Source organism: Rissa tridactyla, chromosome 2 (genome assembly GCF_028500815.1).
Source record: "Rissa tridactyla isolate bRisTri1 chromosome 2, bRisTri1.patW.cur.20221130, whole genome shotgun sequence".
NCBI classification, from domain to species: Eukaryota; Metazoa; Chordata; class Aves; order Charadriiformes; family Laridae; genus Rissa; species Rissa tridactyla.
This window is the reverse complement of record NC_071467.1, coordinates 49,672,065-49,686,648: the sequence shown is the minus strand read 5'-3', so window position 1 is coordinate 49,686,648 and position 14,584 is coordinate 49,672,065. Positions and strand designations below refer to the sequence as shown.

General features: G+C 38.8%; 1 protein-coding gene across 1 annotated transcript in view; it reads right to left on the bottom strand.

Moving 5' to 3' along the window:
• Positions 1-719: 719 nt before the first annotated feature.
• Positions 720-14,584, bottom strand: part of CDH2 (cadherin 2) — a 119,605-nt gene continuing 105,740 nt past the window's right edge. The window contains exons 15-16 of the mRNA XM_054191971.1: positions 9,413-9,577; positions 720-1,988 (exon numbers count right to left, since the gene is read on the bottom strand). Coding sequence (XP_054047946.1) covers positions 1,782-1,988; positions 9,413-9,577 — 372 coding nt within the window. The 3' untranslated portion in view covers positions 720-1,781. The remainder of the gene's footprint in view (positions 1,989-9,412; positions 9,578-14,584) is intronic.

Below are 14,584 nucleotides of genomic sequence, written 5' to 3'. Positions count from 1 at the left end.
CTAGGTTTGCTTTGTTCGCAAATAAATCATTGTAACAGGTTAGAAACATGTTTAGTAATAGCTAATCTCCTAATGGGACTTTTTGATAAAGCTCCACGACCGTGAGCACCACCTTGAAGGACACAATCTGATGTGCACTGAAGTTATCATGGGCTCGTCTTTACTTCAGCGTAAGAAAGTCCAGGTGGCAGATGACTGCCAGGATCTGCAATTTACTTTATTTATGCAACCCGCAGCATAATCACACAATCATTAAACTGTCAGTCTAGAAATGAGCCAAAAATGATGCAAGCTCTGTTATTTAGATAATGTACATTAAACCGAAGAGATAGCCATCGATGTGGAACTGAAAATTTGGAATTCTCAGAAATGGCACAGATCGCTTTGCTTTCACCTGGGAACTTGCCTTCCAAATCTGTGCCAAACTTTCTTCTACGTGCAGTGTATTTTCAGCCCAGCAGTACGGAATGCTAAAGCGCACCTAACTTCTGACAAAACTCAAACGCACTTTGTGTCCTTTTTATTTACTATAGTCAGGGCTGCCCAGGTAGGACAAAAAATGCCAAACCAAGCACCGGATCCAAAATTAGCATTTTATTCAGAACGTTGGGGTCAGAGGTGTATCATTCATATTCTGGTACACAATACAGAGGCAAAGCTGTTCTCAGAAGTCTCTCCAGTTTGAAAGCTCCTTCCCCCTTCCCTCCCCGCCCCCAAAACATACTGTATATTTACTCGTGCCACCAGTATCAGGCGAACTCCCCTCCCCCCCCTTTTTTTTGGTACAAATTATGTAAAACTTTTGTGCTAAGAACTTTTCTCCCTCCCCAAACCAAAAAAATAATAAAAATAAAAATAAAAAAAATATTGAGTACTCTAACTACAGTTCAACAATTGAATCAATGTCACTTGTTTGCAACCTGTTTTGTAAATACTTTATCCATAACGAAAGATATAAACATGCAAAAACCTGAATCCATAGTCCAAATAATACATACACGTGTTCTGAAGTTTCTGCACTTCTCCACAGACTATGCCAATAAAACATTATGTACACATACCATTTTTACAGTGAAGTGGGAAAAAAATACTAGAAATTAAAAAAAAAGAAAAAAGTGTACATGGATTAAGACCAAAATGTGTCTAACATTCTAGCATAAGAAAAAAAAAAATCAATTCTGCTACAAACTGGTGATATGAAAACTCCCTTTATTTGCAACCAGCTGCATAAGTTTTAGAATTTTAGTGAAAAAAATCCCCTAACATCTAAAACTAGAAGTAATGTACATTGTTCCACCTCATGGTCTTCTCTCCCAGATAATAAAATTGTTCCATGAGGATTTTTTTTGTTTCTTTTTAATCTCCTTATTTTAATAAAAGCAATGCGATGTAACAAAAGCATGTTGAAGCATATTGTGTTTCACCTTACTCCTCCCCACCCCAACATATTTTGTCTCTTTAATGCATCATTTCATAAATCAGTACCATTAAAGCCTTAAACATAAAACTAATTCCGATCTGAAAAAGGTACAAAAAGGCACATAAAATCCCAGTGCTTCTGTACTGTAAAATTCAAGTGTAACTGAGCTCAATATTTTTTTCCAAACAGCATTGGATCACTGATATTCCACGGAGCCCAAATTGATTTGCAGCCTAAGCCAAAGCCTTCAGCAAGCACTTGTGCTAGTAGACTACAAAGTTAAAGCCTAGCTTCTGTATGCTTTTGGGGAATATCAGTTGAAATGTTTGTACTTGTCCAAAAACAAAGTTCACTTTGAAGTTCAGTCATCACCTCCACCATACATATCGGCAAGTTTCTTGAAACGTGGGCCCCAGTCATTTAGGTAGTCATAGTCTTGCTCACCACCACTACTTGAGGAGTTAAGAGAGCTCAAGGATCCAGCAGTGGAGCCACTTCCTTCATAGTCAAAGACTAAGAGGGAGTCATAAGGTGGGGCTGTAGGGTCATTGTCGGCTGCTTTAAGTCCCTGCAAGAAGGAGAAAAAAAGATAAAGTTCTGTATCTGTGAGAGACAAAACGTAACTGGAATGTTGCAGTGCTGTTATTTATCGCAGAATCACAGAATGGCAGGGGTTGGAAGGGACCTCTGGAGATCACCTAGTCCAACCCCCTGCCAGAGCAGGGTCACCTACAGCAGGTTGCACAGGAACGCGTCCAGGTGGGTTTTGAATGTCTCCTGAGACGGAGACTCCACCACCTCTCTGGGCAGCCTGTTCCAGTGCTCTGCCACCCTCCAAGTAAAGAAGTTCCTCCTCATGTTTCACCACTTGAGAAAACCAAACTCTTGTTCTTCTGCAATCCAGTTCAAAACAGGAGTCATGTTTTTGTAACTCCAGCAAGAACTTATTTCAATTGCTTTTAGAATGGCCAGGTTTCCAGCACTACAGCACTGGACATTTTGAGTGTACCTGCAAATACAGCTCTACCAAAACCTGAAGAGAACATCACAGTACCTGGACTGATGCTAATAAATACATAGTTTCAGAGCTACACAGCTCACAACCTGCGGCATGAGCAATATGGGACTGGTTAAACAGACAGATGGGGAAGGAGAAACAGGCATGTTTGCAAAGATTCACTTTAACAGCCATCTCACGTGGCCAATAACACATACACTGACATTGCTGGCCTGCAGTCCATCCGTGTGTTCCAAAAGCCGTATTTATTTAGTTCTGTAAAATTCATGTACCTCTATACGCTGCTGTGAGAAAAAGATACAATGCTGGCTTAAGCCTTATGCCCTTTGCCATAACCACCCATAAGATTCCACCTGCTCTTCAGAAAACACACACACGCTATGACATCGAAGCTAAATACAAGATTATAACCATTTTTGTTTCCTCATTTCAAAGTATTCAAGTTAGCAACAGACGAATATCGGGTTGTCAGTAATTTTAAGTTTCTGCTCTCTAGAGCTGAATAACCCAAACTAAAACCAACACAAACTGAACATGAGGGAAGTAAGGAAAGAACCACACTTCTTCCCGAGAAAAGTCCCTTCCCTCCCTATTTTCTTACACAGGTCCAACCCCAAACACTAAGATTAATTTTAGAATATAAGATGATTGCTCTGTGCTTATCCTGGGAAGATTTACAAGTTGCATATAAAAGGCTGAAGTCCAAAGTTAAAAAGCCCTCTTGTGTTTTGGATTTCTCAACCTTGCAGTTCCTTCCACAGGTTTAGCAATGGTTTTTCAAGTTCTTCCACTTTGAATAGGTTCTGCTCTGGCAGTCACTGACAAGGGATAACACATCTTCCAGAATGCTATAAGGCTGAGCTAAAGATTTTAAATTGCTCACTGTTAATTGTAACCAGTGCTATTTCGCTGGCTTTATTTTTAATGTTTATTTATTTAAAGAATGCCTTTTTAATACTCTCAGTTATTTGAAGGATTGAGTGTACCTCCTTTGAATTATTTAACATATTCTGTTTTTAGAAAAGTATGTTTTACTCTCAATTGTGTTTAGTCTAAGTGTGACATAATGGAAACAGACGTTGATTTTCCTTCTAGAAATACATACCTAAACCCATTAATTAAAGCATATGGCAATGATAAGGTAGAAAGAATCCTGGTTCTTTATTGCCTATCTAAAATCATTCAGAAGCGTGTAAAAGGTACCTAAAATAATTTTGCAAATCAGTGGTGGAAAGGCCCGGCATATTTATCAAACTAATGACGTCTAATCAAGAACACATTTTGGACTTTTAAGTCCATGATTGTTTCATGTAGCACAACAACATCAAGCAGGTTATTAATAGCCTGCATTAGAAGCGCAATTTTGAATTATCTGATAAGAATAATTGGTGATGCTTGTTATCTTTCTCTTTGGAGTTTTCCATCTTGATGGCCGTAATAAGGACAAAAGATCGGAGATTCAGAAAAGGCAACAGCAAATGTTGGAAGGCTTCCCTTATCCAGCTTCAAAGCTGGAACTAGTTCTAAGGCTTTCTCTCAATTTATGCTGCTGAAGCAGAAATGCAACTTTACTTCTTAGGAAGTAACTGGCCTTTTAGTATTTACATCTTCCCTTAAGCCTGCCTGGAGCAAGAGACACCCATACTTTTTGAACGCAAGTGACGGAGAAGGAGAATAAATACCACTCGAGCTTAAGGAGTGCTGAGGTATGAATCCCAGGTATCAGTGTGTGAAAGTCATTTAGAAAGCCAGCTTGGAGAAGAAATGCTATTTCCCTGCAGTTCTGCCTAGTAACAGACAGCCACCCATGGGATATTAATTTCTCAAAAATCAGCGAACAAAACGTTTTCCTACATCACTGCAGAAATTCCGATACCCATCAGCCATCCATGGCAAGGCGGCAGGCAGCCTCTTTCCATCTTTTTTTACAAAGGGGAAGTTGTATTTTTTCTGCAATTTGCTGCTGGTATCATGATAGCATTTAAAAAGAAAACTGGTTTTGAGCTACTGACTTACAAGATACCATCTCGCTAACAAATTCATTGTTTCAAAGGTTGTGCTTACGTAGCTACGGGCCATGTTATGGAGGTGTTGACTCAACTGCACAGCCCAAGTTACACTGACATTTGCACCTATCTTCTGGTTAAAAATTCCTCAGATTCATAGTATAATGACTGACCTTAGCCTCTAACTCTTCAAATGACAACCAAGTTTTCGTGTGGCAGGTTACACACTAAAATGACAAAGAAATATTATAATTTCTTCACTTTCCTTCTGCTAAGCATATTCTCTGGACCCACCCAGCACACTGCCCTGCTTTGCTGTTAGGTTCTACAGCACGTCCACAGCTAGGGTTACTGGATGTAAGCTTTGGCAGTGAAAGTGGCTTATGAAGCTTCTGTTGCTTTCAGTATTTTCACCATTTTTGCTCATTATGCCATCCCTTTCGGTGGGTGGTACCACGACCTGCTGTATTGGCCCAACTGAAAAGGCAACAAATGGCTGCCAAGAATTGCTTCGACTGACTTTGCTGCCGTGGTATTGTCAAATGCTTCTGAAGGGATCTCTCAGTTTTTCCCAGATGTGTTCAAAGAATCTCAGAGCAGCAGAGTTGTTACAGGTATTTGGTTTACAGTTTCTTGATCTGAAAACCCAAAGCTGTTACTAGACAGAGAAGCTTATTCAATAACAGAATTGCTGGGGCACACACCTGGGACCAGGTGATCCTGCTGGGCGATAATGAACTAAGTCACATTTCCTTGCATTTGCCTAATGCACAACAAGCAGTCACAGAAGAGCCACAGCAGACTGACTAGTAATCTCACTTTTTTCCTCTTCATTTTTTATATATGTCGTGGTAACTTTCACTAAGGAGGAGGTAAGGGGCAGAAGAGGAGAAACTACAGCGCCTTGACTGAGGAACAATGGTAACCTTAAGTTATACCTTCCTTAGCATGGGTGGCATTCTCAATTTGTCTCAAATCAAGGGAAAGCAAAACCCTCAAAATCTTGAGCTAACATGAAACGTTAAAAAAATCTAATGCATTTATTTTCATTAATCCTACTACTTAATCAGATTCAGCAAACTTTTGATGAGAAGGAAAGGAAGTACAAAGCCCTACAGGGAAATACAAAAAAATTGTTTAAATCTGGAACCTTTTTTAACATGGCAAGAAAAATAGAAAACATTGAGGGACTCTATGCTGCTTGGAGGTTCACTGTATCAATAACGGTTTACTAAGAATGAACTGAGGGTCTTCCACGTCCTCATGAGATGAGACCTTTAGTTTGTAATTTAAATTCAGTTTACCTCAGGCTATGTCCTCTATTGATTACAAATATATTCTGAGCCACAAACTCCACCACAATGTAATTTGTTTAAGATTTCTAGGGACAGCATAGGTGGTTCTTGAAAACAGGATTAACAAAGCTACTTCAAACAGGCCTAATTTATACTGTCCCGCAAATCCTGACTATTCTGTTAATTATGCTCCACACTCTGCAGGTTATGTTTTAAAAGGCTCCAAATGGAAAACAAGGTCTACAGAGGATTCTTAATAACACATGACTTATTTCACTGACTTGTTTGTACGCTAGACTGGAAGAAAAGGAGGTTTTTCCCTTCCCCCCTTAAATTAGAGATTCTCCATTGAAACAGACAAAACAAGAAAGTCCCCGAGGTCATTTAGCTTATGCCTGCAAAACATATTTTGATTATAAGGCACCTCTGGAACCTTCTTATTTTAGAAAGTTCATAGCTCTGTAGGTGTTATCTTAACTTTGTAAGTGTTATAAAAATACTTGAAGTTTCTATTATACTTGTAACTTGTTTTTCAGCTGAGATGTCATTAGGCCACTACGAAATACTCCTACTTATGTATGTCTCATTGAGTTTAGTAGATTTAATACAACGGATGGCAGCTAGAAAATAATATACCAAGAAATAGAGTACTGCCAAAAGGAAAGAAACAAAACAACCCACTAGGTTTTTTTCACTTTTTGTTTCTACGGCTCTGTAATATAAGTAGGAAGAAAAAAACAACACCCTATGCTTGCTTGGTGATGGTAGCCAAATCCTCTGACATCTGAAACCAACAGCCTATAGTTCTTTTTTGTCAAAAGTTGGAGCAATTCAGAGGCTAATCTGAACAATGCTGTCTGTGTGCATGAGGTGCTGCTGAGCATTCAACAGACTAAATTAATTCCCGCACGTGGGCCAGCATCCCAAGGGATGACGCTGATCAGCATCTCAAGGATAGGGCCAAGTCCTCCAAAAGTCCAGACTGATCTCCAGAAATGTTGCATCTTTTCAAACCAATGGGGTTCGATGCAGACTTTGCTACCGAGGTACTGACAAGTCAAAGGCAGCCTCCCCCTGCTCGGCTAGCGACCGGGATAGTTTTGCAGGTGGCTTGTTTTAGGGCTGCCCAAGGGAAAAATTATGGTATGACTTGTAATTACAGTGAAAGAAAGTTCTTCACGTAACGATGTTGAAGCTGGATGCAGAGAGATAAGAACTCTTCCCTTTCTTATCTTGCTATGTTGTTTTCACAGCTCAGCGTATCTTCTGTAGGAACTGCCCTAAGAAATGTCTGGTACAGGTTTTACCCAAGCTATTTCTTCCATTTACTCCAAGTAAAACTGAGAGGAACTCACCGATTTGTTTGGGTATAATCTTGCCAGGACTGTAGGCGGAATTCTCTGAAGAGAGTCTGAAAACCTGTGCAGCCTGAATGTTTATGCTCTAGATGCTGATAATTTGGAAATTTAACTGTAATGGTGAAGATTACCGTGAAAGACTGGTATTTCCCCCTCCCCCCCAAATAGACTTTTTATAATCACATTTGCCATGGGAAATTTTAACATAAAACACAAATTCAGATGAAACTGTTTTGGAGAAATAAAATCTCCATTTTGCTCAGACTTCTGACCTAACAGACAGAGCATGGACAACTTTTGCAGCTACTGTTTGCTAGAGAAGGTTGGGTGGAATGCCCCATAGTAAAACGACACATTACTGTGAAATCCTAATAAATACTTTATGAAAAAAAGAAGCTAAATATATAGCGCTTGAAACATATAAGCTCCCTCACATAGTTCCTTTCAATCAGAGGATATAATTAATTCTGAGCTAGCTTGCAGACAAGAAAATTACCACGTTTTCTTTAATTTCATATGCATTTCCAAAGTTAACTTATTTTAGAGTCAATGACATTATTGACATTATTTTACTGTGTAAGAATAGCTGGGAGAAGCTTTCTCTTTTGGTGCACGGCAAGGGGAAGCATAGAGGGAGGTATTGTACAATAGACAGCGTAAGAAAATGACTCCATGCTCGTCTGTGCTGTGACATAAACATATCGGGCTAAATCATGACAGCATGTACTGTTTCTATAGCTCCACGTCTACACATTGATGCTGTAATCTTCAAGAGCGATAACCTACCGTAAAACAGTATTGCAAGCACAGCTTGCTAAGTAATTTAAAATTTGTAGGATGCCAGACAAACTCTGGCCCCTTTCTGGCTTTCCAGGAGAATCAAACTTACTCCTTGTCTTGGCTTTGTAAAAGAGCTTGATAGCTGCTTTGAGCACAAGAAAAAACAGGGTATTGAGGATTATGGGTTTTTCCTGACCACCTGCCAGGCGGGTAGTATCTGGTCATGGCTGTGTGAGAACAGGATGGGAAACTGATTGTTTGGACGAAGACAAGGAAGCACAAGGAAGTTCTTTGTGTGCACGCTGCCCTGGCCAACAGTGTGGGCCTTTTATTGTCCCACGTCTCCACTATTTTCCAGAAGCTGATTATAATTGTAATATTTAGAAATGCAAGGCATGCAAAAATCCTCTTTGTTGAGACAGCTCTTTCTAATACAGCTCTTCCCCAAACCTGGAGTCTCTTAAAATACAATGTCTTATGAGAATATTTGTATGTTTCCTGCTAGTCATGTCCCTGCAGGTTTTTTTACAATTGTATTGCTGTTTACCTTACAAGGAGCAAACTCAATTTTCTGCAGCTTGCTAACACAAAAGACTTTAGTCTATTAGCCTGACTTTTCTTTAAAGCAAACAAGAATAAACACGTTTGCAAAAACAGTTCTGCAATACTTGTCAAGCTCTAGTTGCCAAGGAAGATATGAGAAAATTAGAGAAAAAAAATTGACTATTACTATATATCTATAGAATATAGCTTATTTTTAAGTGGTAAATTTTGGATTAGTGTTTGTTTTCCTGTAATCATCAAGCACAGGAAACTATCTTAAGTACCACAAACCCAATGGTTTAAGACTGACCAGTGACAGAAATAATGAAACAAATACTTGTAGGAGCATTTCTTTTAGAACTGTGAGTAATCTGGTATAGTCTGAATCTTACTTACATTTATCTTTATTAGATTGAAGAATCAAAGATAATGCAAAGACTTTTAAAGCTCTACGACAAGACAAGTATTAAAAACACTTACGTAACATTTAATTTAGCTGCCCTGCTCCCTAATCGTATTTGATGGAATTCTTTTGGTCTTATTGAAGGTACTGAATTTCCACTATTATCTGGACTCAAAGGGTAATGTGTGAGGAAAATGAAAGTGAACTCTTCCACTATTAAATTACTATGAATTAATAAATGAATTTAGGCTAAACTATAATTTTGTTAGACTATTTATTACTTGGAACCCATAGAATAATCCTGCTTGGAGATACTGTGGTTGTAGCTGATAACATATTATGAATGTAATTAATACAAATGTACAGAAGTTAATTGATAAATCTTCCCTTTCTGTTTGAATGAGTTAATTAAATTTGCCTGCACTTTAAAAGAACATATTTACTTCTATCTAGCATAGCAATTTTAATTGTCTAAGTAAGTTTTAAAAAGTTATTATGTTCAAACATAACAGCTCCTCCTGCAGAGTACAATAAACAAAATAGAAAAGCTTATCAGATCTTAGGAGGAAACTCCTTTTCTCTTCTTTACCTCATTAATGAAGTCCCCGATGTCCCCAGGATGAGGAGCAGCTGATCTGACTGGATACTGAGGTTCTGCATGGATTGGCCTTTCATCAAGACGTCTGATTCCAACAGGTTTGATGGCATCTGGTTCCACAGTGTCAGGCTGCTGGAGCTGGCTCAAGTCATAATCCTGCAAAATATGAAACAAGGACACTACGTTAGGAGAATGTCAAACAATATCTGTCAGGGGGAAACATGGGGAGGAAAACAGGGAAAATGCAAAGTATCGTTTCAACAGAAGTCCTATTTTCAGGATTGTAATGCTTACTAAGTCAATAACATTGTTATTTGCATACCAACAGGATGTTATTTGATTTATACTCCCTGAATCTACAGTTTTGATTCTATTCCATCAGATTTGTAGAGCTTCTCATAAGTTTTCCATTGAGAAGCAAGGATTTGAGTAGTACTATTAAGAGACTAAGCACTTTGCCTAGTAATGATGATTTACTGCACAGAGCAAAGATGCCAAATCCAACTCTTATTTTTCTAAGCAAATAAATGCCAGACATTCTCAGTCTGAGAAAAAAGCAAGAGCACTGCTCTGCAGCATTTTTATAATACCTTCAAAGAATGAATTTAAGACTCCTTTCTGATTTCATGTGGCTTCTCTAATATGAAAGCCAAAGGGGGAAAAATGTCATAAGAAGTACAAAGCTCCTCAGATTTGGTCTTAATTCTAAGTACTTTCTAGAGATTACTTGTGGATCTGTTCATTATGTACTTGATGCAGCAGTTTCAAACTCTGGCAGACTGATGCAGCTCGCACAGCACTATGAATTCCAATAAGCAGTATGTATGTATGTATATAAAAAATTTTAATTAGATGAATTTTTATGCATTTAAGATAGATATGCCTGAATACTATTTGCACAGTGCGATGCATTTCAGCATTGTCATTTACTGTTGTCATGTCCAGAAGGCAGTCATGCTCTAGGATGCCTTTGCAACAAGGCACTGGTAAAAATGCAGAACAAAGAAGTGGGCTTAAAGGCTTAAAGTAAAGCCACTCACGAACTACCAGTAGATTGGGGCTGACGCCAACTCTACTGTATGCCAGATACCCTGCCCCACAAATAATCCAAGCAGTTGAGGAGCATCCTAAATAACCTCCCTTTATCACCAGCCTCTATTTTTCAACAGTGTTGTTCTGGTAAAAATCTTATAATCTCAACTTGCTGGAAGCTGGCTGTGCAGACAATTGCATTTTCATTGGTTCCTCACTGGCTCCGCAAGGAAGGAATGCAGGCATTTACTTGTGCTGTCACCTCTCGGGATGTAGGTCCTTTGTGAGAGTATTACCTACTGTGACCCCAAAACCAGACTTTTCAACAGAAGAAGTCAGTTGACAGCAGTGAAGGTAGTTTGTTGGGAGAATTGCAACTGACTATCAAATCCACTACACCGTCTAATTTGTTACTCGGGTCCTCAGCTGACTGCACACAAATATATAGTCAAAAAAGGTGGAACAGCTCCACTGAGATCTGAGAATGCAGTTTCATATGCTTTAATTAGATTACAAGTTCCTTGGGGCAGAGCTGTAACTTCTACCCTTCGGTTCTTCATGTACCAAACAGAATAATAAGTGATCTCCATGAAGCGGTATGAATAGGAGAAAAGTAAACAGAACAGAACTTTTTATCCTTTCTCTTTTTATTACGTAAAATAAATCAAAATAGTTCAGAGACATGCTATCACAAAATCCTATTAAACAGAGAAGAATGTACTTTTTAGAATTTATAAATATGTAAACACACAAAAGTGCTTTTCATACCCAAAAGATAAAGGTGGAAAACACCAACAGAGAAAAATGAAAAAAAAAAAAAAAATTTTTTTTTATACTAAGTGTTTAATTATGAAGGAATTCAAACAGGTATGGTTAAATAATAATGTAATAAAACCAGGCGAGCCTCTCTGTTCGTTTCAGTTTTATAAAGATAATATGTTTTTTTCCACCCACTGGCACATGCATTCGCTTCTTTCTGATTAGGGGTCATACAGAAACGCAGTACAAATCAAGTCAGTCAGTCTAGTATCATCACTTCTAAGGCCATCCTCTTGAGTGCATGTATAGTTTGAGACATCTCCAGGCTCTACGGCTAAAAAGACAGCCCAGATTGCCATCTGCAAGGCAACTGCAGTGTAGAATGTGTCCTTACACGGACTCCCGCTTTGGGTTTGTTTTCTTTTCTAGAGTAATTTATGACACTGCCAACTAACCTTCTATCAGAGGAAATTTATTTTGCAGGTCTATTAGTGTCCGGACAGGAAGAGAAGATCCACTGTGCTTATTACCACAGACTCTCAAATCTCTCGTATCATTAAAATCAATACTAACTGTACATCCGTCAGTTATGGCAAAGTCATCCACCATTTCCCCAAACTGGCTCAGTGCCGTGCAAGCACAGCATCATGCAATGACTCCAGCTGTTTCAAAATTCTGTCTAAAGCCAACTCTACTCAATTATTGCAAAGTAAAAGAAGGAAAAATGTTTTAAAAAGCCAAGGTGTAAGCTGTTTAGCGCTGCTGAAATTCCATCTCTTCACTCAATGCTGCATTCACAGATAGAAAAATAGGAAAACTTTTCACATATTACCTAAAGCTCATGAAGAGACTGTAAGGTTAGTCTCAAGCAGTTTGTTAAGATAGTTAAGTACAGAAGTGACAGTAAATGGAAAACTGTGGCACATCAGAGAGAAAACAAGACATGCTGGGGTAGGTTGGGATACCCAGCTCGGAACAACACGCTGGGTCATTATTTTTACTTTTAATTTCAGGACCACAAGTCAACAATGCTGCGTCTTGGCTCCAGTTTTTTTTTTCCATGTAATCTGTTCGAAATTACAATCTGCTGAGGCACAAGATTAGGCCCTCCATTGGACACATACTTGAGCAAAGGCTGTGAGCGCCTAATTCATACGGCTGCCAATTTTTGTCAGAGGTATTTATTATTTATGCTGTTTAGCTCTAACTCCAGCAATTTCAGAACAAATACTTCTTTCCCATCCTTCAGTTTGGATTTAAGCAAATCCAAACAGAGGGTTTGAGTTTTTCTCCTCAAACTTCCAGAAAAGGTTAGATTGTTGATGGAAGGGAGAATTTAGTATTAGATTTTCTGTGTTGGAAGGTCACTAAAACATTTTAGTTTGCTCCCATTTTGCATCTAGCAACCCCCACGCCTTTTAAAACCAGAAATTTAGACTAGCCTGATTATTCAAGTCTACAGTCAACAGGGACACAGAACCCCCCCATTCTATGACAGGAATTTAAGTGAAGCAAGCTGAATGATCCCCTGTCTTTCCCCTTGTTCATAAAGGGATCTGATATTAGTGGATGAGACAATACAGCTACCTTTTAGATAACTACTGGTTCAAGAGGTGACAAACTTAATGCTTTATCGATATAACTCTCTTTGGTTAGCATCTCCGGCATCACTATTTGCTGTTGCTGAAAAAGACAAAAATACCCTGACATCTGTATTGAAGCAGAAAAAGTTCTGGTTTTGATTTGCTTTTTCTTTTAAGAAAGAAAATAAAATCCCAATATACTAAAAGGGCATTTTGTCACAAGTTGCATCTTGTGAAATTAAACAAGCTCAAAAAAACCCCCCGCAAAACCCCACCAACCCCCTCGCTCCAAACATTAATCTTATTATCTATTTACTTAGTTGTGGACAGCTTTAAGCAAAGACTTACACCAGTATTAGCTCACACCTCGCATTCCTGAAATGTGAGATCCTAGTGAGACAGTGCTAAATGCCAAAACCAGCTAGCCAAGCCCTAAAAATTAACCACCTTACCAGATGTGTAGGCTGGAGGGTCCAAAACCCCCAAAAGCACTTCTTTAAGAACATCTACACAGCAGTCTGAAGCGCAGTGCAAGTATCTCTACTTGAATAGAAGAAATGTCCAGAACAGAAGAAAAGGCCATTTTATATTCCCCAGTAATCACTGATTTACAGAGAAACGAGATAACGCAGCCTTCAAAATCTCTTCCCTTAAACAACTTCCTCTTGTACGAGGCAGCTATTCATTTCACAGCACTTGAGTAATAAACCCCCATGGAGCAGTCATCAGTTACGGTAGTAAGAGAAATTTTTTTTAAAAAGTACCTTGCTTTTTGACTGTTACCAGATTCTACATTCCTTAAAAAAAAAAATAAATAAATGAAGGGATAGGCCAGGAAATAGAGTTTCTCAGAAGCTTCTAGTTTTATAAAGTTAACGTTTTGGTTTTTTCCCCCTGGATTAGCTGTTCTGGTTGTGTTTGCATTTTAAAAGATTTACTTAAATTCTTGGCAAAAACTTAACAAAGTAAAACTTTTTACAGTAACTGGACCTGCTTTATACGAATGCATACTGGAACATTATACAGCAGAACTGCAAACAACAGAATCAAGGGCCACGAAGATGCTCAGAGGGCTGGAGCAGCTCTCCTATAAAGACAGGCTGAGAGAGTTGGGTTTTTTCAGCCTGGAGAAGAGAAGGCTCCCGGGAGACTTTGTAGTGGCCTTCCAGTACCTGAAGGGGGCCTATAAGAAAGATGGGGAAGAACTCTTTATGAGGGAGTGTAACGATAGGACGAGGGGTAATGGTTTCAAACTGAAAGAGGGGAAATTTAGATCAGATGTTAGGAAGAAATTCTTTACTGTCAGGGTGGTGAGACACTGGAACAGGTTGCCCAGAGAAGTTCCTTCCCATCCCCGGAAGTGCTCACGGCCAGGTTGGATGGAGCTTTGAGCAGCCTGGTGCGGAGGAAGGTGTCCCTGCCTATGGCAGGGGAGTTGGAACTAGATGATCTTTAAGGTTCCTTCCAACCCAAACCATTCTATGATCAAACCACAACATACTAAAACTGTAAATTGCTATGCATAGATGGGACTGACTTTTTTCCAGCTAGGAGAACTCTGAGAATATTGGAATATAATACATCTAAATTGAACTTTCCACTACTAAGAAGTTTCTCTAACAGTAATACATTCTAATACATGCAACCTGACTGATACATTCATTAATGATTTATGAATCTGGCTTATCTCAGAGCTCTCAGTATATTTCCTGGCCATTCATTAGACTGTGTTGTACACTTTTAGGGACGTCTTGTTTTTTTACCTTGTACAAAACTAAAGCTTTGGCTA